We start from the raw sequence: 26,389 nt of genomic DNA on the forward strand, positions 1-26,389 counted from the left end.
CATTTACCAGGCTTACCACAAGTACATGGACTATGATCCAGAAGCTCCTGAGAATATGAGAATGGTAAATGTGACTTTCATCCAATATTAAATGAAAACTGCAGAAACTGGAGGGGGTATTTGGAATAAACCTTTCCCAACTGGCGGACATTGCCTTCAGAGTATATAATGCCAGGAAGGCCAAAAAGCTAAAGCAAGCCATAATATACTTGGAATCAGTGGAAAGAATGTACATTCGAAAAGGAAAAACCAGGCACAGGGAGGTGGCCAGAACAAAACTCTAGATAATGATCAGTCTGCCCCCTGCAAGGAGGAAGGTCATTGGAAATCTGAGTACCCCAAATTAAAGAAAAGACAGGGAAACCAGAAGAAGGAAGACACAGTGACAGAGAAAAAACATACCGGCTGATGGTAAAGCAGGACAGTAGCTCAGATAGTGAAGGAGGCCCAGGGGTTCCCCTAAATCTTTTGGAGCAGGTTGTAATTTCCCCACAGGAACCTCAGGTACGATTGACAATGGGGAGCAAATTGATTGACTTTTTAATCAGTACCGGTGTGACTTATTCAGTCAGAAACACTAAAGAAACTGAAAGTACTAGGAAAACAGTGGTTGTGATGGTTGTCACTGGCAAGATGCAGCAAAAAGCCTTTCTCCAGACTCTGGAGAGTCAGGAGACTGCCAGACACAGAGATCTGGAGCTGAGACACAGTTTCCTCTATATGCTGGAATACCCAATTCCTTTGCTGGAGTGAGATTTGCTTTGTAAACTAAATTGCCATGTGATTTTTCTCCAGAAAAACAACAACTTCATCTGTAGGTCCTGCCAGAGCAAGCTTTGCAGCTGCAGATGCTGCTCACACACCCTGAGGAAGAAAAAGAATGCCTCCTGCCAGCAATCTGTGAGCAAGTAAGTAGTCATGAGGGCAGATGGGACCACAGGCAGAGCTAAAAATACACAGCCTGTGCGCACAGAAATAAATGAAGGGGCTAAGGTATTCCCCAAACACAGTGCCCTCTAAAAACAGAGGCTTTAGAGAGGAAACAACCTATATTACAGAAGTTTCTAAAAAATGGACAAATAGGTCCTTACAGATCTCCATACAATGCCCCTATCCTGCCTGTTAAAAACCCACACTTAAATGAGTATTGATTTGTACAAGATTTGGGAACCATTAATGACATTGTCCAAGACATTCACCTAACTATGCCCAACCTTTACACCTTACTAACTGATATACCAGGACACTATGGGTGGTTTTCGGTATTAGACTTAAAGGATATCTTTTTTTTTTAATTTTGCCTCCTGATTGAAGAGAGGGACCAGATGCTGTTCACCTTTGAGTGGCAAGAGCTGGAAACAAAAAAACACCTGCCAATATTGTTAGGCTGTATTATCTTAAGGTTTTAGAAACTCACCCACCATCTTTGGCAAAATATTGGCAAAGGGCTTCAGAGATTTTCAACTAGATGATGGGGTTCTGCTAAAATATTTGGAAGACTTGTTAATCACAAGCCAAGACTATGAGAGGTGCCTATCTAACACTATCTTAATCTTAAATTATTTGATATAATACGGACATAACATATCACCTCAGAAAGCTCAGATTTGTAAACAAAAAGTGACCTATCTTGGGTTCTGACTAAAAACAAGGAAAGCAGATCTTGATGTCCGACCAGAAACAGGTGACAGCAGCAATAAAGGCCACTGGGAACGGGAGACACTGTGGGAGGTTTTAGGTGTGGCAGGTTTCTGCTGAATCTGAATCCCTAATTTTGGACGCATAGTCAAACCTCTCTACAAGGCTCTAAAGGGATTAGATTCAGGAGCCCAACAGGCATTTGATACGATCAAAAAAAAAAAAAAAATTAGTGTCAGCTCCAGCATCGGACTGCCCAATTCTTGAAAGCTATTTAGACTCTATATCCATGAAAAACAGGGCACAAAACAGGAAATACTAATTCAACTATGTGAGAATTCCCCACAACCCGTAGCCTACTTTCCCAAATAACCGGAGCAGATTACCAGACGATGGCCACCTTGTCTTCAGGCCGTGGCAGCTACCTGTGATATCCTACAGGAAACAGAAAAATTTACCCCAGGACAGCCCATTACTGCATTTGTGCCTCATCAAGTGTTAACCTTATTGTAGCAAAAGGGAGGTTACTGGATGACAGCGGGGCATATGGGCAAATACCAAGCCAGCCTATTAGATAACCAAAAAGTTTCCTGCAAACTACCACAGTCTTGAATCCTGCCACCTTGCTCCCAGCCACTGAGTCCAACTATGAACTGGAGCATAATTGTTTAGAAATTCTTGATGCAGTCTATTCCAGCAGACCAGATCTGTCAGATCATCTGATGGCCACTCCAGACTGGGAGCTATACACTGACTGAAGCAGTTTCGCAGAAGGAGGACAACGCCAGGCCAGGTGTGCTCCAGTGACCCTAGACAAGGTAGTAGAAGCCTATGTCCCCGCTGCTGGTACTTCAGCACAAAAAGCTGAATGGATTGCTCTCATCAGGGCCTTAAATCAGTCTCAAGAGAAGTGGGTAAACATTTACACCTGCTCCAAATATGCCTTCTTGGTAGTGTATGCCTGTGGGGTCATTCAGAAAGAAAGGGGATTCTTAACCTCAAGAAATAAAGACATTAAACACCTGCTGGTGTTTTAGCTTTGTTAGAAGCAGTTGTTCTGCCAACTCAAGTTGCTATTATGCACTGCCAAGGCCACCAAAAGGATGACTCCCCAATAACCAAAGGGAATCAAGGGGCTGATAAAGCTGCAAAGCAGGCCACTCAAGAAACATATTTACTTGGGACCTTAATACTCCGTTTAGACTTGTCAGAATTTAAACTCCACTACACTCAATGAAATGAAGAATGCACACATGAGTGGACATTGACCAACACAGACCCTCGTTCCTCATGGAAAGCTAACACTCATGGGATATTTCTCCCTGAGACCCTGGTATACCCAGTCCTAAAACTCCTGCATGAGGGAGCACACTATGGAAGAGATGCACTGGCTCACCTGGTGTAGCCATATCTCAAAGGGCCACACCTTCAAAGGACCATTCAAAAGATTATATAAGCATGTTATCTCTATGCCTCAAATGATCCAAGAGCTGCATGCAACTCTTCCCAGAGGAGGGTACAATACAAAGGAATATGACCATTCGAGGACTGGCAGGTTGATTTCACCCAGGTGCACAGAACATTGGGAATTATAAATGCCTACTAGCGTTTGAAGACACATTTTCTGGAAAGGTTGAAGCTTACCCAAGCAAGAGATTGAAGCCTATCCGAACAAGTCTGAGAAAGCTGCAGAAGTAGCTAAGGCTCTGCTAAAAGAAATCATTCCTGGATTTGGACTTCCTTACTCCATACCAAGCAACAATAATCCTTCTTTTATTCCTGAGATCACACAAAGGATAAGCCAAGCATTACAGATCAAATGGAAATGACACTCTTGTTGGAGTCCACAATCAACTGGAAAGACCGAAAAGATGATCCACATGCTAAAAAACAAAACAAAAACAAAACAAAACAACAACAAAAAACAACAAAACAAAAACAAAACAAAACAACAACAACAAAAACAAAAAACAAAAAACAAAACAAACAAACAAAAAAAACCCCTGGCAAAACTCTATCGGGGAACAGATTTAAAATGGTAAAGGGTTTTATCTATTGCCCTGCTATGGATTGGGGTAGCACCCTGAAGTGGGCTTAAATTCAGGCTTTTTGAAATTGTGTGTGGGAGACCCTTCTGAACTTCTTGGCCAGGGACCCCACCCTTGGACTTAATAAATTAATCAAGAATTAAACAGTATGTACAACAACTAAGACGTAAATCACTAACCCTGCACCAATTTGTTCTTTTTGTTCTTTCCAGTTTTATGTGTCTTAGAAACAAGCCCCTTCACCCTTTTCATCCAGGGATAAAGTGCTGCTAAAATCTTGGTAAAAACAAGGACTGGACCAACAATAGCTAGCCAAAAAGTGGACAGGTCATTATGATGTTTTATTAACTACTCATTCATCTGTTAAGCTGGCTGGAGTCAAACCATGCATATATCACATTTGGGTAAAAATCGCCCCTCCCCAACCTGACACAGCAGACAATCAACCTGGTTGGACTTGTGGGCCAACTGGAGAACTGAAGCTATGGCTTAAGAAAAATCTTTTAGTACTATAGGATGAAATTTCTGTTAGTCTTTATCATAATGAGTAAACTTTTTTGACATCTGCTAAAACTAGTGTATTTCTACAGTGGGCACGACATTATGCAGATAGTCTACACTAAGATGCTTGCTGGGTATGTGGATTGCTACCCATCTCTAGCACTTCTGGGCTACTTTAGTGAGTATCACCCCTGCAGGGGACTGATTAGATACATTTACAAACCTATATGAAAAACTGTTCATGGGAAAATCAGGACCTTGGTACCTTAAGGTAATATTTTTAAAAAATGGCCTGGCATTAGTATAACGCTTCAGAACCCAGATCCTGGAAAACCCTTCATTATAACCGGACTATCCAAAGGACCTCTGAGTATGCAATCCCTCTCTTAAAGGAGTTTTCCTAGATGGCCCCCAAGATTTAAGCTACTAATAACCATTACATGGTAGGTGAGTTTTTATCAAATTTGGGACGATTACCTCTGGATGATCTCCACTATTAGTCACTTAACCCAAATTGCCCCTTTATGTTGGCAACAAAGGAATCACTCTTAGAATCATTGGCCGAATGTTACTAAAAATGTGGATAGGATGCCTGTACGTCAATGTGAACATTCTTTAGTGCTATATTAGACAAACTTGTTTACCACTGATTGGACACAGACCCAAAATTTGGTGGCTGGTCCCCAGTAGAACTCAATAGTCATGTGAAACTAATCTTCAGCCATGTCTACCTGATGGATGGATAGGGCAGTGCACGTTAGGACTCCCATAGGTCCAGGGCTGATTAACAAAAACCACCAGGCAGCCTGCACACTTTCCAAATGTGTTACACCAATGGACCAGGCCGGTTTTCCCTTGGTACGACCATCTCCTGTCCCTTGTTTTCCCCCAAGCAGGCTTAGAAAGCATCATCTGGCATATTGAGGCACCTACAAATTATAGCAAGTGCTGAAAGACACATTTAAGGGCATCTCATTAGTAACCTCTGAAATGACTATGATGAGAAAAGTAGTCTTGCAAAACCACATGGCCCTTGATGTACTCACAGCTGCTGGGAGGGACCTTGAGCCATAATTGAAACTAAATGTTTTGTGTATATCCTAGATAATTTGCAAAACATCTCCTTAGCCCTTCAAGACATGCACAGACAAATCATTGCTATGTCTGACCCCACAATGTCCCTAAACCAATGGTTATCTTCATGGTTTGGATCAGGACCTACTTGGTGGAAAAAACTGCTAGTAATTCCAGCTGTGATTATAGGAATAGGTATACTTCTCTGCTATGGGTTATACTCTTGTTGTACCATATGTATGAAATTGTGAGATCGCATTTTCCTTGATTGGAAAGGCTCCTAACTCCCAGGTCAGTGATGCTGTAAATAATCACTTCCATAAGTTGAGGAATGCATGAATACTTCCAACTCCAGGTAAATAAATTCCATTCTCCAGCTCCCTAGTAATGCCCCCTTTCAGCAGGAAGTGGCTAGAAAGAAATTGACACCTGATCTCCCATAGAAATGAAATAGGAATTGGCAGTGGGGAGTTTGTAACTTGTATAATCAGCCTGCTTCAAAAATGAATAGCCTCACCCTTTGCTTTATTCAGTATCTAGCCATATCCTTGCTTAAGAAACCCAGGGGCTAATCTTGAAATAAACCGGGCATGAATTTGAGATTGTGGAATCCTACATTCTCAGAAAAATCACTGAGGGGGGTTAATCCATAAGCTAGTTGCAGTCATGGTGATGCCAGCCAGACCTCCAGGTGATCCGTTGCTGAAGATAGCCATCAGAACAAGACATGCAAACCTGCACCCTGCATCACTCCTGCTCAGTTTCCATGCCTCCTACTTCTTAAAATCCCTTTAGCTAGCCAAAAATTTTGAAATCGTCTTTGAGGCGCTAGTCCACCATCTCCTCAGGTTGCTGGCTCTTGAATAAGCCTGCTTTTGCTTCCACCAACTCTTATCTCGCAAGTCTTGCTTTTGAGCAGTGAGCAGTGATCAGCTGACCCTTAGTTTGGTTACACTATCACTCAGGAAATTCCAAGGGTTTTAGAAGCTCTGTGGCAGGAACCAGGAACTAAGTTCAAATTTATTCTTTATTACACCACAGGTCCCAACTCCCATGACTACCTGGATGGTGACAAGGACAGAATTATCTTCTCATCCTTCTTTCTCACTCTAAATATACACAGACATGCTATTAGGAGGGAAAACTTTCCCTCTACCAACTTTGGTTCAGTGGGTGGGAGCCTGTGAATTAACTATAGATAGGTTAGCAGGGGGAAAGAAAACAAGTTGTACTCATAACTTGTGGAAGCATTCAGATGAAGAGGCTTGATGAAGAGCTAGAGATAAAAGTTTATTTATCAACTCATAGGGGAAAAGAAGGAGGGAGAAATGGCTTCTATAGGAAAACAAATGACTTTTGGGAAAGAGAAATAGAAGCTTTGGATAAAGTTTTACACAATTTTCTTGGAATATCTCCTGTCTGGGTGAAGTCATCCTCACACGGTTAACAAGAATCCTGGACAGAAATATAATTATAAGTGAGTGTTAATCAGGCTACACTTTGACCCACTTCTTTCTAACCAAAAGTCACAAACACTAGATACTGACAATTTGCATTCTCATTGTTCCTGTAGATAAGATCTTTGACATTAGAATCATAAGGCTTTTGTTTAAGAATTGTTTATGCAGATCCTGAATTCCAGCAGAACAGCTGACACCACCAACTGTAAAGATCCCCACAGATGAACTGATACTGTTTCTTCATCTCTCTGTCCCATGAGTTCACTCTGCATTCTTCAACCAATTAGTGATCTCTTACTTCCACCTACTTCAAATCCTTAAAAACTCCAGCCTCAAACTCTTTGAGGAAATGCATTTGAGGTTTCCTTCCATCTTTTGGTTCGGCAGCCCTGCAATTAAACCTTTTTCTCTGCTGCAACCCAGTGTCTTGGCATACTGACATGCTGTGCACATCAGGCAAAAGACCTATTACCATTACATGAGGACTCCTCTGGAGGGAGATAATGGTGGAGGCATTTCTGGGATGCTCTGCTTTAGTCAAGTGAGAGAAGTTCAGGTAAGATTTCTTTCTGTATCTGCTGTAATTCAGATGTTTTCAGTTTTGTCAGTTTTGTCCTTACACATGCACACACACAGTACACACACACACACACTCACACTTCCCTTCTGAAGCAGCTAGCATTTCATGTATCTTTGTTCCTGTCACGTGCGTCCGTGTGAAGAGACCACCAAACAGGCTTTGTGTGAGCAATAAAGCTTTTTAATCACCTGGGTGTAGGCAGACTGAGTCCAAAAAAGGAGGCAGCAAAGGGAGATAGGGGTGGGGCAGTTTTATAGGATTCGGGTTGGTAGTGGAAAATTACAGTCAAAGCTGGTTATTCTCTTGCGGGCAGGGGTGGGGGTCACAAGGTGCTCTGGTGGGGAGCTCCTGAGTCTCATTGTCCAGGAGAAGGAATGTCACAAGGTTAATTGATCAGTTAAGGTGGGGCAGGAACATATCACAATGGTGGAATGTCATCAGTTAAGGCAGGAACTGCCTATTTTCACTTCTTTTGTGGTTCTTCAGTTGCTTCAGGCCATCTGGATGTATATGTGCAGGCTTGGGCTCAGAGGCCTGACAGCTCCCAAATTTGCTTCTAAATATTCTAAGGGAGAAGGAAGAGCTGTGAGAATTGTCTTTGAGAGGAATCATTCTCTCTGGAGTAAATGAGACAAATCTTCTGTGTTGTGGTCATGGATCTGATGGGCATTAGTCTTTGACCAGAGTTTATAAGGTTATTAAGGTGCATGCATGTTTATAAACTAGAGAAGAATTTAAAAATCAGAGAAAAAGAAATAATACCATAGCACAGTCTTCTCAGGTACCTTCGGTTTAAGTCCTTTATTACAAAGAAAACATAAAAAATCTTTCAGTCAGTAAGAGTACATAAGTCTTAATGATCTAGTACATTTTTTAATACTTTGACTTACTAGGGTGATTCAAAGGTTCAGGAAAAAGAAAATTCCCAGTATCATTTTCTTAATCTTATTCTTTTTTTTTTTTTTTGAGATGGAGTCTCGCTCTGTCGCCCAGGCTGGAGTGCAGTGGTGTGATCTTGGCTCACCGCAAGCTCCGCCTCCCAGGTTCACGCCATTCTCCTGCCTCAGCCTCTCCGAGTAGCTGGGACTACAGGCACCCGCCACCACGCCTGGCTAATTTTTTTGTATTTTTAGTAGAGACGGGGTTTCACCGTGGTCTCGATCTCCTGACCTTGTGATCCGCCCGCCTTGGCCTCCCAAAGTGCTGGGATTACAAGTGTGAGCCACCGCGCCCGGCCTCTTAATCTTATTCAACCAAAACATAAGAATGCCAAAAAATACAGAGCTCACATTTTGCTGGCATACATTTCCAAATTTTTAATGCCTCCCCCGACAGGTGAATTTTAAGGATAAAAAAAGCAGACACTTTCAAAACATTCCTTGTGATGAAGTAGAAAAAGCCCTGGATAAGTGGCCAGCTACACTGGATTTTTGTCTCAATTCTTCCATTAACTTTATAGTCTTCAGCAAATCCCTTAACTTTGAGCTTCTATATGTAATGACATCATTATAAGTGCTGTGGTATTAAAATGTGATAAACATAGATGAAAGCATTTTGAAATGTTTGAAATACTACATAAATACACATAATAACTAAATTCCACAGGATAGGATCTGAGAGAGCTAAGCTGACCAGTATTATAAAAGGAAGCTTATTACAGAAAAGCCCAGCCTCATTCATTATAGGTTTATGTCTCCATTTCTCTTTGGTGCAATGTATTTATTAGAATGAGTTATATAGAGAAAAAGAATAAGAAATGAGCTGAGGAGACAGAGCCTGGGACAGCTCAAATGCATTACTCACTGCTATTTAAGGAGTAAATGTAGGATCAACCACTCGTGATAATCCCTACAGGGTGGCATCTAACCGTCAAAGTGCACAGGCACCTGTGGGTTACCCTCACAGGCAATGACAACAGGTCTAATGCTCGCCATGGCCCGATATCTGCAGTTGGGTGCCTTGGAACTTCCTGTGTCCCTGCAGTCTGTGACCTTCACTACACCCTCATGGCAGTTCATCTTGCCATTCTTGCATTGGATATTGGTGGTGCTGCAGATACTACGAATGTTCCAGATATCTTCATGGATGAAGGTGTTGAAGCGCTTGCAGTGATACAAAGTCATCTTCCGTCTTTGCATCATCAAGTTGCAGTAGCGATCATTGCCACCTGTCTCCTCAGGGTGCACATGTTGCCGCAGGAATCGCTGGTACATGCCATCCTGGCCATAGGAGGGCTGGACCAGCCCCAGCCCCAGCAGGGTCAGCAGCAAAAGCAGAAGGAATGAATGGGTCCTCGCCAGAGCCATCAGTACCTTAGAGGTGCCTAGAAAAGAAAGCAAGGGGCAGGAGAAATAAGGTAAGAACTGGGCACTGGAAAAAGGTGTTGAGAATAGCACGCTGGCATCCTGACTCCATAGTCTCCTCTTTCCTCCTTCTTATATGCACCATCTCCCCACTCATCTCTGCTACTTTTCCCACCCTTGCTTCCCCAAGAGTGAGTAGTTTGCAAACATGATCTTTTCTGAAAGCAAGACCTTTCTCATTTACAGAGAGAAGTTGCTGTAGCCAGTACAATGACACAGGGCAGGGACTGACTGCGTGGCTGCCAGGCTTGCGTGGTCAGAGTATAAAAAGAGAGAAAAGGTGAACCTAGATGAAACTGCGGTTGTGTGTCTCTTGGGGGAATTCCGTAGGTGTATGATCTTTGGGGAGTGTTTGGTTACCAGGAGGCTCCAATTCCCAACAGTTTGGATAGACTCAGAATATGTCAAAGAAAGTTTACAAACTACTTTTAATACTTTACATCTGGGAATCTAGGTGGAGGAAGAGGACAGAGGAATATTTAGGCTTTGCCTTTCCTCTCATATGACTATTCTTATTCTTTGTCATTAATTTTATTATTTTTCTTTTCTTTTTTGTCATGTGGCTATTATTCTAATGTGATTTAAAATCTATTCTAATTCTAGAATAATATATGTTATACATTAATCTAAAATGTATTATTCTAATTCTAATGTAAAATCAGGTCCTTTTGGAAATCCTTTTAATTCTATTTTAAAAAAACAAACAACACAAAACCAGAGTACCCAGATACAGCTTTTAGAAGACAGTTGATAATAGCTACTGATTGAATGAACTAATAAGTGAAATGAGTGAGCTAATGAACAAATGCAATTAAATGGATAGAGTAAAGGTGTTTCACAGGCTTATGAAACTGACTAATAAGAAAAGCTAAGAAATGTTTAAAAAATAAATTTAAACAGCACAATATCCTCAAAAGAAAACTTGGATTGTGTCTTCTTCTCCTTGCTGTTTCTATGCATAACCTAAAAAATCTAGGCCATGGAGATACATTGCTTTGTCTTGCATCTATTCTTGATGTTCCTCCTGTCTTGTCATAGTTGTTGGTAGCTCTCTGTCTTCTCTGGTTGCAGCATCATTGTGTTGTCACCTCTTGGCAGTGAAAAATAAGCATCTATTTTATAGCATTAAAAAAAAGCCAGAGCAGCAACAAAAAAAGCATTGCCATGTAGCTTCAGAACATTCATTGCTTTCGTTGACAGATTAAAGAAAGGAATCCAGGCCTATCTTAGTCTACACCCTGTGCTCTTTCCACTATCTTCTACTGCCTCTCTCATCCCACGCCCCAAATATTCAGGATATCAAAGACATTTATGCTCAGAATTGCTACTTCCCAGCAGCAGAGTTTAATCAAGATTGGAGGTGGACTCACTCACCAACTGACTAGCCAGATGCTGCCATCTGGCCGTCACTCCTGGAATTGATGTGAATTGTGAATCGGCTTGACTCTTGCAGTGTAGCAGGGCTGATTCACTACAGCAAAGAAAAATCATCCCTGATTCAATAGGAAGTGAGCAACCCAAATTAGCAAGGGCAATGTTTTGAGAGTCAGGCAGCCCAACTCCATATGTGCAGTCCAAGGACTGACCTCAGTTGAACTCCTAGTTTGATGTATATGGGTACTATTGTCTTTTGATTTCAAATTCTGCTTCATAATGGTGGATCACACTGTGTGAATGACTGAAATGGCTTCCAAATGACCTGTACCTTACTTTGTTCTGCTGAAAGGCTACCTTTTCATTATTGATAATGAAAGCACATCAAACATGGATATTGTTCTTTTAAATGCCACCTCCTATACCCATAGCCACCTTTTGCCTTTGCACATAAAGATATCAAGCTGTATGTCATATTTGTGTGCCTGCAGCTGTAGATGTGAGATACAGTGTTAGGAAGAGAGGGAAGTAAAGAGGTTGTGGGAGGAAGGGCAGATGTTTGATTTCCTTTTTGCCCCAAGAACAAGCATACAACTTCTGAAGGTATACTTAGTACTTGGATTATAGCTTCAGCAGATCAATATACTTTGGTTTGCTTTTCTGGTGGCACCTTGAGTTTCCATGGCTTTATCTACTTTCTCTCATCCTGATTCTTTGTGACCAAAAATATGGTTTAGCAAGATAACTGGCTACAGAGAAAACCTCACCTATGCATGCAAGAGCAGACCCAGGACGTCAGCTTTTCCACACTACTCAAGTAAACAAGACATACAGAAATATTTGAGGACAGCAGGCCAGTGTGGATACCAATGGGTGCATCTCAAAACTGTAGCTACAAGAGAAAATTGAATGATTTCCACATCATCCCAACACACACTTTTGGGTCAGGATTTTCCCCAAACGCTTTCTCCATTGCACTACCCTGACTCAGTAAGAACTTCTTTTGACACTGTGGTCTAAAAGACTGAGGCTGTGACCATGAGAAAATTACCTAATCTCTCTCAGCAGATTTCCTCATAAGCAAAGTGAGCATGTGATACCTACCTCTTAGGGATGTTATGAAAAGAAAATCAGTCTAAGTGCCTATAACAAGGCCTAGCACGTGGTAAATGCTCAGTAAATGTTGGCAATTACTGCATTTTTTTTTTTTTTACCACTTCCATTTTTCTTGGTTTCCTCTGCTTCTGTCAATCTGGATAAAATAACGAATGACTACAGAGTTGCATGTATTATTGACTCCTCTTTATTTCGTAGAGCTAACTGTATTCTCAAGATATTGGAAGTCTGTTTTTAAACTATAAAATATCTCAGCTACTAGATTCCTAGAAAAATTTTTCTTCTCCAAATTGCATAGAATTTTCTTCCTTGCATGTCACTATTCTTCAAAGGACTTAGCATTTTAGAGTGTTCCTTCTTTTTCCTTGCAAAGCCAACAATCACAGCTGACCAGGACTTCAATTCTTCAAATAATTCACTCAGGGTAAAATGACCTGCCTGTGACTTGACATTTTATTTTAAACAGCTTGTGGTTGTGATAGAACAAGAGGCCCAGACCAAAAAGGACTAGGAATGCTTGCTCAGCTGCCAGTACCATCAGCAGGTCAGGAAACACCCCCATCCCACTGCCATGTGATTTCCTATGAAACAGCCATTTCCCTTAACACCAGAGCAAACTATGAGATGATAATGCTCCAAGCAGATGTTTGGAGAAGATGTGAGTTTTCACAGCTTATGATGTGATCAATATAATAATGGTCCATGCCTTTGACTTGCCCTATCAAGGCCTTGAGTGGCAGCAATGATCTTGAGTAACTTTGCCTCACCTCAAGGAAATAGCACTGGTTGGAGAACTTGAGAAAAGGGCCCAAATAGTTTACCAGAAACTGGGACTTTCTCATTTCATGAGAGGTTTTTGAGATTTGGTAATATGGCATATTTTCTAGTAAGAGAGGTTTGGAATACTTTTTCCTATTTTCTTAAGGAATGACAGTGTTTTCAGTTTTGAAATAGACTAACCCAAGGAAGAGAGATTCTTGTGCTAAGCACATACCAGCAACCTACTTCTCAAACCCATTCCTAAATTTGAATACTTTCAGTGAGGCTGGGCTCTCCTAGATGGTACCTGGACAATGTTCTATAACCTAAGTATTGGGGAGCCAGGGCTTTTGGCCCATTTCAGGGCAATACCAGGAGCAGGAGGAGCCACCATAGGGAATACTGAGACCACAATAATTATGTATTCACAAGGCAGTGAAACTGGTGATTTATAACTAATTTATTGGCAACGACTTTCTAAATGAAATATCCAAGTACCTGTTAACAGAAATTAGGTAACAGGAAGCTAACCACTGAGTCTGTAGATTGAACAGTGTATTTTACAAAGAGTGTGTTAACCTAAGTTATGTTCACTTAAAAACAAATCTTGAGAATTGAGGAAGAATAAGGGATAAACTGGGATAAACTGGGAATCTTTCTTTTTTTTCTTTCTTTCTTTTTTTTTTTTTTTGAGATGGAGTCTCGCTCTGTCACCCAGGCTGGAGTGCAGTGGCGTGATCTCGGCTCACTGCAACCTCCGCGTCCCGGGTTCAAGCGATTCTCCTGCCTCAGCCTCCCGAGTAGCTGGGACTATAGGTGTGTGCCACCACGCCCAGCTAATTTTCACATTTTTAGTAGAGACAAGGTTTCACCATGTTGTCCAGGATGGTCTTGATCTCTTGACCTCGTGATCTGCCCGCCTCGGCTTCCCAAAGTGCTGGGATTACAGGCGTGAGCCACAGCGCTTGGCCGGAATCTTTCTATAACTTCCCCCAAAACATCACACTTGCCAGACATTAGTTGATAAAGTAAAAGATTATAGAGGAAATAATGTAATTGGTTTTTGAATTTTATATAAAATAACCATGACAAGAGAATATCCTGGGAGCATGCCATTCAAACATCAAAATTATCTCTCGCTTAAGACAAAAGGTGGCTACCCTGAATGAATTTTGGTATTCATGCTGGATTATATCCACATTATATCTAATATATGTGAATGCCCCTATATTATAACTTTTCACTGTAAAATTTTACCTGATTTTTAGAATTTTGCTTTTTAAATTCTTCGTTTATGAGTAACTCATTGAATTTATGACTGGCTATGATTTCTTGGTAATCATCACACATACTGAGAAATTCTCACAAAGGGAGAAAAATCTGATCTTCAAATTGTATTACATTCTTAAGTGTAATAGAATTCTTATGACCCCAAATGTAAAAATAAATGGTACATTTTCATAGACATTAAATTAATTATTAATTCTTTATTTTGTGCTTCTCTTGTGTGTAAGTCAATGAACATCTTCGTATCAAATAGTTTTGTAGCCCTTGCAGGAAGCACCAATCTTGTACAAGTTGTGGGGATATTGCTGTTCACAGAAGGGAGTCTGAGCTTACAAAAAGGCCATGGGTCCTAGCACTAGGCCTGTGCTGTGGCTAGCCTGTTCTGAGAGCAAGACTGTGGATCTAGAAAGACACAGGACCCCAATGTTCTATGGTTACATGGGAAGACATGTGACTGGGTGAGCAAAGTGGGCTCTCTTTCTAATTTGCATTTGGTGTTGATTCCATTACAAATTATAATCTATGAACTTAATGCAAACATTTCCAGCTGCTATTTACTCCATTATTGTGGAATGAAAAAATTCCTTAGCATATTATTTGGTATTCTTCAGCAGTGCATCAAATTTGTCTGCACCGACATTTGTCTATACTTGAGAGAGTTGCTATCTCTAAAAGTCTGAAATTCCATGCTGAAAGTGTGTTCTTGGGAGTTTATCAAGAAAGAGGTACATGATTGCAGAATGGAGAGCCAGCCCTAAAGGAGTAACAAATACTCACTCATGCAGCTGCTCCAGTATAGCTGTTGGGCTGCCAAGCCACCCACTTGCCACGTTCTTCACATTTACATCATGCTTTTCAGTCTCCTGGGTGTGTTTCCTGTTTCTAGTTTTTTGGAAGATCTTATTAAAGTTTTATTGATTTGTAATCAATTATTAGTCTCTTGCTCTGTAATGAACAAATACTGACTTCTAATGTCAAAGGTCTCCCTCACATAGTCAACATCCATCTGCCTGGTGCCAGAATCCCAGAATTCAAAAATCAGGAAACGGAACCAGAGCTGCTAGTACCTAAAAGAGTCGTTAGGTGGCAGTGGTGGATAGGAATGTTACTAATGTCTTCTCTAGGAAAGACCGTACTTGCAGGAGGTGCCAATGCTGTATAACTTGTGGGAATATTGCTGTTCACAGAAAGGAGTATGAGCTGGTAAGCCTGTTTAGAATCTCTGTCCAAACTCTCTCTGCATTAGATATTAAGACCAAGGACACCTCACTAGATATAAGTGCCGAAGTAAAAGCCACAAAGTTCAGGATCTACCCATAAGGATAGCACAAAATAAAGACCGACCTGTTGTCAGGTTTCACGGATGCCATTTCCAAACATGCCATTACCCACGTGATCCTGGATGAACAATGAACTATTTACTTGTTAGTGTTTCTTACTGGTGTATATTCTACAGAACTCATATTATTCACCTTGAATCAACATGCTTGCCTTATTATAACCCTTAATATTTTTTAAATAATTGACTTCATTTTTCTCTCCAGGCCTAGGTTTGTTCATCAAGAAAATAAGAAAGTTGCTAGCTCTAAAAATCTGAAGTTTCATGGTTCTCATTAAGCGTAATAGAGGCTTTGCTGGTTTCAATAGCAAAGGTCCAGTGACCCTCAGCTACAGAGACAAATTTTGTGTAAGTTTAGTTGGGGGCACAAGGCACCAACTGGAACAAGTAGATGATAGGGTGACCCGTGGCCCAATCTCACTAAGATGCATCACCCCATAAGGCTCAGTGTGTAAGCCAAGCTCACATAACACCTCTAGGTAAAGCACTGGACTACACGGGGGCTTTGCCTCCTAAAAAGCCACTTGTTGTTTTAGTATGAAGGCCCTCACATCCCAGTCGGGAGAGGTAAAACGGTATCTTTGTTTCTGACTTGCAGAGTATGCACATTCATTTTGTAACAAGTCAGCTAAGGTTTGCCCGGGCTTACTGTAATCCTGATTCCCTAAGACATCCAGGAACCAAATCTCAGCAAGCGTACACCAAAACCACCAATATCTAACATCTGCTCCCTCACTCAAAACTTTCTCAATATATTCAACTCTAAATTTCTCAAAAAGCAAGGTAAAATGGAATTGGGAGAAAACCAGTAAGAGACAGATTATTTGTGGTGTAAAAGTGAATCTGCCTAAGCCAAGGGTGCAAAGCCTCACATCTGGTGGCAAAAGTCCTATAGATATATCCTTCTGTACCCAAACACGTAACTGTCTGTCAGCTTTTTGTCAGTGGAATTAGTCCCAGCTGTCCTCTGTTCTTTTTTCTTTTCTTTTTCTTTTCTTTTTTTTTTTTTTTGGACAGAGTCTTGTTCTATCGCCCAGACTAGATCACAGTGGTGCTATCTCGGCTCACTGCAACCTCCACCTCCCAGGTTCAGGCAATTCTCCTGCCTCAGCCTCCCAAGTAGCTGGGATTACAGGCGGCCACCACCACACTTGGCTAATTTTGTATATTTGGTAGAGATGGGGTTTCACCATGTCGGCCAGGCTGGTCTCGAACTCCTGACCTCAGGTGATCCGCCTACCTCGGCTTCCCAAAGTGCGGGGATTACAGGTGTGAGCCACCACACCTGGCCCCAACTGTTCTTTAGAGTAACTTTATCTTCTGTATCAAATGAATCTGTTAGTTTTCACAAGAATTGATATTCTCTCCCTCTCCCCACAGGCAATGTTCAGTATTCAATAGATTCATCAAACTTCACACACCAGGGAGTTAACTTGACAGTTTATGATGAGTAACTATAGTTACCATTTTCATCAATGTGGCTTCACACTTTTATATATCCTAGGGCAAAATCCCCCAAAGTGAGAGCCTAACACCTAAGGCATATTCATCCCTTTATCGCTTTTCCTTCCTTCTTCCCTTCAACCTGCCAGTGAGCCTTCTTTTAATCTTGGGATGTGTTCCACTTTGTTTTCAAAGAGCATCCAAAACTTTTCTAAGAAAAGAAATTAGCAGGGAAGTTTAGAAGGAAACAATGCTAAAAACATACTTTCTGTTTCTTTCCTTGTTAAGCCACATGTAATGCCTGTAACGGGGTGGACGACGGGGGAGGACTCCCAATGCCCTTTGGCAAATGGCTCCCCCAGGCCTTTGGGGATTTTATCCCAATTTAGAAATCCCTCCTAAACTTCCACTTGCTCCCAGTCTCACTAATTTCTCTTTATCCACATATAGGCCATCCCAAAGGAAACCTGTTTTCATTTTAAACTTTAGAATCTGATCCATTTTCTTTTTAATTCATGAGCTTGAGCCTGAAGGCTTTAAAGGGAGGAAAATGGTTTCATTAAAATGGATGGATCGCTAGAAATAATATATAAAACAAATAGAACAATAGATTATCCAGGAGGAAGAATCTTACAAAAATCTGGCAGTTTCCCTTCAACAGGAGATGGGTTCCAGCTGCTTGTTCCTGGAGATGGGTTCAAGTTGTGTGAACCTGGAGGCCTCTCCAGGTTCTGATTATATAGTGTTCCTAATAAGGGGGTGGAGAGAATAGAGCTAAGGACCCCCAATCCTGGCAGGGACATGAAAACCAAGGACACTGCTCTTGAACAAACGAGGAGGGTCATTCACCTTTTCACTGGGCATGATTGGGTTAGATATTAACCCACCTGAATGGATTAGAGATTTGTTCTGGAAGACAAAGTTTGAGAAACATGGCCTTCTGTCCAAAAGTTGCCTTTTTCTGCTGTCTGTGGTGCTTACCCTTGTCCATGGCAGGACTGAGGTTTCACTATTCACACATAATAGTCTGGATCCATAAGGTAACATCTCTGATCTCCCTGGGCCAACTCCAAGAACTGCCTTGGAAGATGTCACAGAGTCAGATATGGTCTTCCAGTAGGATGCTTTTCCACTGTACTATTTATCATTTATCATATCATATTTATCGTATCACATCATTTGGTTTCATGAACGGATGCTAAGCACGTTAGTCCATCAATTTCATACAGCCAGGAAAGCACTTCTAGAGAAGGTCGTGTGACAGCTATTCGTACACTGCCCCTCCCCCTACACTCAACCTCTCAGCTTCTAACCCCCAAAAGTAGGCTTGCCATGTTTCCTGGGTTTCTCCTTCTTCCATCTTTACCTGTCCACAAGAGACTAACCCTGAACATTCAATCTTCTGATCCTTGTAATGTAGTTGCAAAATTGCTTATCTCCATCATCAAAGCAGGGCTGTAGATCCATTGCTTGTGTAAAAACAGTGGGCCAAAGGTCACCAGGATCACTTTATAGACCTCATAGTTTCCAATATCAGACAGCAGCAGGGTACCAACTGTTTCACAGACCCCCAGCGTTTGCCCACAGTGGTGTTGGATTTAGGACAGTGTTATCTTTTTAAAAATCCTCAATCCTCTGTTGTCACCCACGTACCTGCAAGTATTCAGTCTGGCTGCACTTGAGAAGGTGTCAAGAAGACAGGCTGCCTGCTAGTAAAACAAATGCACTTGAAATCACAATAATTATAATATTCAGTGCAATCTTTCAGTTTGTGAAGCTCTCACATACTTGACTACATTCAACCAACACCAGGACTATGTGAGGTAGGCATTATGTAAATATGCTCTGCTCACGAGGAAACTCCAAGAACAAACAGCAGATGAATGGTGGAGTCAGACTTTGAACCCTTCATAAGCAAGGAGAAAACTGACCTGTCTTTCCAGACTTAGCTCAAGCAACACCACCTCTGAGTCCCGAAAAGCAGTACCCTGCCACAACATACAACCCATATGTGCCTGCACACACAGCCCCATGGCCTGAAGCATCAATTCAAGCACCGACTCACACAAACAGCAGCCTCTGATGTTAGAGTTCTGCAGTAGTGCTGGGGTGGGGCAACCAGCAGCCTCTGAATATAGTTAGGTCCCTTCTCTGCCTCTGGGCCTTCACTGGACAACCTTTGGAGGATTCACAATCTGCCCACAATGCAAAAAGACAGTTTTTGTTTTTCTTTTAAACTTCGCACAAGGAAGTTTTGCTGAAATGAAAAGTAGGGTTTGGGAGAAAAATCACTATTTCATTAGAACGCATCTAGGCACTTAGTCATTTGTGTTTAAAATACAACAAGGAATTATATTCTATGATTAAGGAACATCACATCTTTGTCAGTAATTTTAATACAAATGAAGGAACTGCCAATTGCAAAAAACCTCATATATTTTTTAAATGTTCAGACAGCTTTAACTTGAAAGTCATTCCTCTTTCCTGGAGATTTTTTTCTCTCTCTCCCTCAAGCCAATAATGTCCCTGCACACAGACGCGGGATGCACGGGTCCTGTTTCCAAGGACTCTAGGGTTGGAGCACTTTCCTCCTTCATACAGAGTATATATGTTTCATTCTGTCTTAGGACTAATTATAAAATTAGATGATGGGAAAAATGGGCTAAATAATTTCTAAATTTCTTTATTATTCTAACATTTTAGGTCTATAAGCATGAAACTTATTCAATAACGGAAGTAACAGGTAAAGAAGGAAAAGCCCACGTGGCAAGAAGAACCACGTCTCCAGGAAGAGGCAACACTACTGACTGAAGGACAGTGGGGACAAAGTCCTGCTGACATGCCTGTATTTCCAAACAAAGACAAAAACTAAACATTTGCTTTTCAACCAACTCTGGGCTTTGTGCCCACTCACTCTTTGTTCCCATTCCCTCTTTCCCAAGTATTTCATGGCATTCTTCCGGGAATAACTGTTTACAGAGAATTACAGAGAATCTACTTAAACGCAGATTCAGTAAAAACTCCTAAAGAAAGGTTTCGGTGGGGGGAGGGGGGAGGGACAGCATTAGGAGATATACCTAATGTTAAATGACGAGTTAACAGGTGCAGCACATCAACATGGCACATGTATACATATGTAACAAACCTGCACATTGTGCACGTGTACCCTAAAACTTAAAGTATAATAAGAATAAAATAAAATAAAATAGAGCACAAAAAAAGAAATGTTTCACTGGCCTTCATTGGTCCGCTTTTTTATCCATTTACTTTAATTTGAGTCACAGTGACAAATGCTTCCAACAATAACTTGACAAACCTCTTACTCTTGCCTGCTTATAACCGGATTATCTGTTTTCAACAATAGCTAAAGCCATTCCTCTTTTCCTGGCATGATTTTTTCCATCCTCTCTGCCAAACTATAGTTAATCTCCACATGACTAGAGTGCCTTATGTCCTGTTACTAACACCGCACCACTCCATGCAGTCATAGAACAAGAGTGGGAGGGGCCTCTGAGACTCTGTCCACCCCTCATATTAAAGAAGAGGCAACTGAGGAACAGAGAAAGAGACATGTATTGCCCAAGGAACTCATGGCATTCGCGGGACTAGAAGCTTTCCAATGCACCACACAATTTTTTTTTTTTTTTGAGACGGAGTCTTGCTCTGCCACCCAGGCTAGAGTGCAGTGATGCAATCTCTGCTCACTGTAAACTCCGCCTCCCAGATTCAAGCGATTCTCCTGTCTCAGCCTCCCGAGTAGCTGGGATTACAGGCGCTCACCACCGTGCCCGGCTAATTTTTGTATTTTTAGTAAAGACGAGGTTTCGCCATCTTGGCCAGGGTGGTATCGAACTCCTGATCTCGTGATCCACCCACCTCGGCCTCCCAAAGTGCTGGGATTACAGGCGTGAGCCACCGTGCCGGGCCCACACAACTTTTATATTCCATACTAGTACTTTCTAGACAATCAAAGCTAACTTTAAAGGGGCCACTGAAAGTGGCTGTTCGAAGGAAACCTACATTGACTATTACCATAAATTCAAAAATTCTTTTACTTTGCTTGTCATCAGTAAAAGAATTGCTTGAATTGAAGCGTATGTAATAAACCTATCCTCTTGCAGAACTTGTTAGTGGCTCTGTGGTTAAGTAAGTCTTGGATACCTGAGGCTGCTTCTGGGAAGGTGGTCCTGTGCTGCAGATAATTATGTCACTTGGGTTTCTATTGATTACATTATGACTTGATTATAAGATTCTTACTGTCACGAGGGAGGGTCTTGGCTCACTTGAGATTTCCCTAGCCCCCTGAGTGGTGCTGAAATTGTTTTAATAAAGATGTTGCGCTTTACTCACGTGCTGCTATTAGCATTTGACGTGCTGTCTCAGAGCGAGAAAACGGAGGATCCCAACCTTCCAGTAGGAAGGCTTAGAGAAGAGGCTGTTGGCAAGTGTCTCTAAGAATTGCACAACACTGGCTGAGGGTGGGTTCAGGGTGGGGAGGCAGAGGAGACTAAACAGAAAACACCGATCCCCAAGTGTTAGTTACGCTTGCAAACACTAAGGCCTGCTTCAAAAATCTGGTGATTAACCTGAATAACTAGCAAAGCTTTCTTAATTGTGGGCAAGTGCAGGCCTCCTAGGGCTTCCCTTAGGTTCGGCGATTCTGTGATCCCCCTCCAAGCCTGCTAATCAACAGAAGCTGGCATCTCTGCCCAGCTGCGCAAAATGAAAACCTGAGTGGGAATGAAAAGTCGTTAACTCATACAAATACTGGACTTTCACCTCCCTCCCCATTCCTCCCTCTCCAGCCCAGTCCCGCAAACGCCTCCCCAAGGAGTCCCAAGCTGCCTCTGCTAGGAAAGGACTCCCCGGCCTAAACGCCCCTGGTGAAGCTACCAGAGAGGAGGAGGTGCAGGAGTGTGAACCTACCTCGGCCTCAGAACAAGTCGGCAGAAACGGGAAGGACAATGGAAAGAAGTTTTGTTTCTCACCCGCTTCTTCCTCCCTAGTACGACGATGGGGAGCCGGTAGAAAACGCAAAGATGTTCTTTTGAATCCTGCTTTGCATCTAGGTGGGGTTGGCGTGCTTGCGTGAGTGTGTGTACACGGACGGAGATGGGGGCGTAGTGAGGTGTGGAGGGTCGGCGTGCGAGCCTCTGCGTAGTTGGGACCGCGCCCCGCTTCTCCCAGGAGGCCCCTCCCGCCTGGATCCGCCCTTGGAGCTGGCGCCGCAGCAGCCCCCGCCCCAGGGGCCACAGGGGCAGCCCAGGCAAAGAACGAGCCTGGGATCCGCGCTCCTTCCTCAGCTGGAACCCAACCGGCAGCAGCCGCGAGGGCACTGCCTCCACGGAGAGGAGATGGCGGGAAACTGGCTTCTGCTCCCAATTGCCAGGCGGCCCTTCGGAGACTACCCCTGGCTGAGCGTCCAGGAACCCATGAAGCTTGGTCTTGACACTGTTCGACAGCCCCATCTGCCACGTACTTATTCGGTGCAGCTTTCTTCGGCAGGACAGCCCAACGAGAGACAGTTTGTGTTTCATATTTAACGGAAACTTTTTTCAGTAGTTGCCAAAAGAGGGTGGAAAAATGGCAATTATAAGGGCTCGTCCGGGATTTGAACCCGGGACCTCTCGCACCCAAAGCGAGAATCATACCCCTAGACCAACGAGCCACTCTGTCGGAACACTACTTCCTTTCCCTCTGAATTTCTCTTTTCCGCCTGCTGTTCTGAAGATTTTTTTGTTTTGTTTTTTCCTCTGTTCTGACATTTCCCTTTGGCCTTATTTAGTTATTCCTTCCATCTTTACCAAGTTTCAAGTGTGGCTTATTCTCTGGCTTATTCTCCTCGATGCAGACGCAGGATGGGGTGAAGGAAGGCAGCTTTTTAGACTTTGGGTCACATGCTTGTGTCTCACTGAGCCCGGGGAGCGATTTAAGCCCGCTAGGGCCTGGAGGGAACGTGGAGGGGGCTGAAATAGAGATCGAGGGCCAGAGCTGAGCTCGGTTGCAAGGCTGTAGGTTACTGAGCCCCAGGACAGACGCGCGATACGTATATAACTGCCGGCCTTTGGACTTAACGTAGGAGCCAAAATATAACACACTTCGGTAAGACAACAGTGCCTTCCCCCAACGGTTGGACGATTCGGGTCTACTATCTTTCAGAAAGGTAACCAACTTTTCAAGATGTGATTAACGCAGCTCAGCTCCTGGCTAAGCTGTTTCCTTCGTACAAGGGTAAGAGATAGAAACAGATTTCATCGCGTCAAGATACAGAGATTTTTTGCACAAACCAAGAGCAACTGTAAACCCCAAAACAGCAGCTTCTCCTCCGAGCCGGAATCGAACCAGCGACCTAAGGATGACAACACACTAAGTACTACAGTCCTCCGCTCTACCAGCTGAGCTATCGAAGGGAGCGCGAAAATTTAGTTCGTACAAATCCCTATTCAAGACATCCTTAACTAGAGACGGGAAAGAAAGAAATCTCTTTACATCTGGAAAGTGATTACTGCAGAGTCGCAAAGCCAGTTTGTAAGATAGTCCTGCGTCCGAGGTTCTGAGGACAACCTTTCTAAAGCTGGATTCCCCTGCCTCACTGAGAGGCTCCCAAGCAGAGCAGGCGCCCCTGTAACCCGGGCATACCGAGGCTGCACATCCTCTGGGCGCCCGAGGGCTGTTGGCCTCACTGGGCGCGGACCCGAGGGCCTCGCGAGCATGGATGCGTGTGTTTGTGTGTAGGATGGGGACCTGCACCTGGGCGTCGGAGAACTGGGAGCTGAGGCGGTGGGACGCACACGATTCTGACTGCGCAACTGTGAACGCGGGAGAGGGCGGGCCTCCAGGCTTAGGCCCGGTCTCCCTGGTGTCCTCACTTCCTGCGCTCCTCTTCCAATCTCGGCTCTTCCGCGTACACGTCCACAGACACGGGAGGGAGAGGGTGTAGAATGGAGCAGTGGTCCCCAACATTTTTGGCACCAGGGACCGGTTTCGTGGAAGACAGTCTCTCCACGGACCGTGGGGGCGGGGGAGAGGAGTTGGGGGATGGTTTCGGGATGAAACTGTTCCACCTCAGATCATCAGGCATCACGTAGATTCTGATAAGGAGTGCAGTTTAGATCCCCGGCATGCGCAGTTCCCAATAGGGTTCGCGCTCCTATGAGATTCTAATGCCACCTCTGATCTCACAGGAGGCGGAGCTCAGGCGGTACTGGTAGCTAGCCCGGAGTTCACCTCCTGCTGTGCAGCCGGGTTCCTAAAAGGCCGTGGACCGGTGCGCGGCCCAAGGGTTGGGAATCCCTGAACTAGAGGACATCTGGGCAAACCCAGTGTTTCTGTGTGAATTAGCTTTTGGAGAAAATATTTTTAGCTCATTCAAATGGAAGGCCACATTTCTCTGCGTCAAAATCAAATTTAGTAACCCAAGTCTCGCCCCTAAAGTCGGGCCCTTAATTTCCCAAAACCCCACTGGCACATGAAACCTTGCCGCACAGTGTGCATCTATCTTCTGGACGCCTGGCTGGAGCGGCCATCGCTGGCTCTTCCCGTTTCAGAAGGGGAACCTTGATCTCTACTCCAAATATGCCCAGACCTGGGGCTTGAGAATAGCTTAAAGGGCTGTTGTCTCGCCTAGCTGTCCCCATTTCCCGCCCAGCCAGCAGGGCTCTCGCCGCCAGTCCGCAAGCCAGGGCGTCGGCAGAGGCTGACGGCGATTTCCACCGCTTGTGTAATGGATTCCGCCGCATTCCAGTAGCTAAAACAGCATTACCACTGGAACCTAAAGGAAACGTTCTGCTAAGCTGGTGTTTGGAAGATCCGAACCGCTGCAAGAAGCTGTCATTCGCCACATTTTCTCAGACTTAGTTCAGAAAGACTAGGAGGGGAGTTTTTTAAAAAACCTGAGTCAAGATATTAACCTCGCAAGGCCCCAGCGAGATTTGAACTCGCGACCCCTGGTTTACAAGACCAGTGCTCTAACCCCTGAGCTATAGGGCCTCACGGGAGAGTTATCTCTTCCTTTCTTAGAAAAGGAAAATATTTGCAGGGCTTCTGCTAACATCTGAGCATAGAAACTAAGTAAAACCCGGATGTCGTTTCAATCTTTTTCCCAACCACTAGAATTCAGTTCACAGACTCAGTGTTCTTGCTGGGGATGGTGCAAAGTGAAGGCCAGTGACAGGGACCACTACTATCCTAAGATTGGAGAAATCTGCCCAACGCGACACAGTCTAACACAGAAAGATTCTCCACTCCCTCACTTCAGACTTAAAATTAACAACGGAAAACCGGCAGAGGAAGGAGCTCACCACAGGTCTCAGTTGAAACTGCTGACATCCGTATTTTGTTTCCTGCTTGACTCAGGAGTTCGTATCAGCAACTGTCTGCCTCCAGACACCTTTCTCACAGCTGCGAGTGTCAGTGCCAGAGCAGGCATTCGTTAATTTGCAGTTTAATTCATTCCTTCATTCAACAAACACTGCATTCAAGTTCTGTGCTAGGCTCTGCACTAAGAATTCGGGATCCAGATATGATCTTTATCCCGAAGTCACTGTCACAGTCTTGTGGAACAAAAGAACTTTAGTTTTCATGAAGGAAAACAATGAAAAGTAGCTGTGCCAGGTAAGAAGGGGCGTTGGCCATGCCAAGGTCCACACATTTACAAAGTGAACCATCCGGGGGTGTCTTCAAGAAGGCATTGGCCTGAGCTGCATTATGAAGGGAGGTTAAGACTTAGACAAAAATGGGAGCAGGGTGGTCCCTGGTAGAATAAAATTAAGAGCAAATTCCAAGAGAAAGACTGAGACATTCAAGGGAACACTGTCTGGGGCAGCAAGTAGGAAGATTAGTAGAAGAAAATAGAAATTCACCAAACATTGATGAGTTGGCGGAATTGAAAGGACGAGCAACCAGAGTCAGAAACACCAGTGACTGGCCATGGTGCAGATGCTCAAACATAAACCTGCAAAAGGGTAATCGTTATGGGATTGGAAAGGAAGGGATGAGTGAGAGCGTTACAGGGAAGGGCGATTCTGCTGAACCTAGATATGAAGTGAAATCAAGAGGAAAGCGAGGAGACTCTCAAAGGTGTCTTGAAGAGGCAAGATAACACTTGCAGAAAAAAGGAAGCCTACCTCTTTAGGTTATCTGGAGAGGGCGGAGGGGTGATGCTAGGATTTAGGTAAGCTGAATATGAAGTGAAGGTGGAGCAGTTCATGGGAATTGTATGATAGCCAGAATACTCTTGGTCTAGAATTTCATGAATTGACAGATGAATTAATTAAATTACATAAGTCATCCATTGAGTTAGAGACTACGAGTTATGCACTTTTAAAGGAAAAGAATACAGAGAAAACAGCCGAAAACTTAGGTTAGGTTCTAACCTAAGTTTTGAATAGCCCTGTTATAGGCATATG

The 26,389-nt window shown here is 43.3% G+C and overlaps 2 protein-coding genes and 3 non-coding genes across 7 annotated transcripts; all 5 read right to left on the minus strand.

The window, feature by feature from the left end:
• Window positions 1-8,470: 8,470 nt before the first annotated feature.
• On the minus strand, window positions 8,471-22,244 carry LOC101179261 (ribonuclease 4). 3 transcript variants are annotated; one of them, XM_012497963.2, is made up of 2 exons: window positions 21,909-22,244; window positions 8,471-9,624 (listed from the first exon to the last, which is right to left on the minus strand). In XM_012497963.2, the coding sequence occupies exon 2, from the start codon at window positions 9,605-9,607 to the stop codon at window positions 9,164-9,166; it is 444 nt and encodes a 147-aa protein (XP_012353417.1). In that variant the 5' UTR covers window positions 9,608-9,624; window positions 21,909-22,244; the 3' UTR covers window positions 8,471-9,163. The 3 variants fall into 3 exon arrangements, with proteins under 3 accessions (XP_012353417.1, XP_030664213.1, XP_030664212.1); XM_030808353.1 differs by lacking the exon at window positions 21,909-22,244 and adding an exon at window positions 18,636-18,668; XM_030808352.1 differs by lacking the exon at window positions 21,909-22,244 and adding an exon at window positions 11,039-11,111.
• Window positions 21,628-23,945, minus strand: LOC115830448. The gene is made up of 3 exons (XM_030808338.1): window positions 23,622-23,945; window positions 21,909-22,531; window positions 21,628-21,712 (listed from the first exon to the last, which is right to left on the minus strand). The coding sequence occupies exons 1-3, from the start codon at window positions 23,943-23,945 to the stop codon at window positions 21,628-21,630; spliced, it is 1,032 nt and encodes a 343-aa protein (XP_030664198.1).
• TRNAP-UGG lies at window positions 22,579-22,650 on the minus strand. The gene has a single exon. It is a non-coding gene; the product is annotated as a tRNA-Pro (tRNA).
• TRNAY-GUA lies at window positions 23,304-23,392 on the minus strand. The gene is given in 2 exon segments: window positions 23,304-23,339; window positions 23,356-23,392. It is a non-coding gene; the product is annotated as a tRNA-Tyr (tRNA).
• Window positions 23,946-24,898: 953 nt separating the features above from the next.
• Window positions 24,899-24,971, minus strand: TRNAT-UGU. Its single transcript has one exon. It is a non-coding gene; the product is annotated as a tRNA-Thr (tRNA).
• Between the last annotated feature and the right edge of the window lie 1,418 nt (window positions 24,972-26,389).

Source organism: Nomascus leucogenys, unplaced genomic scaffold (genome assembly GCF_006542625.1).
Source record: "Nomascus leucogenys isolate Asia unplaced genomic scaffold, Asia_NLE_v1 Super-Scaffold_361, whole genome shotgun sequence".
Classification (NCBI taxonomy): domain Eukaryota; kingdom Metazoa; phylum Chordata; class Mammalia; order Primates; family Hylobatidae; genus Nomascus; species Nomascus leucogenys.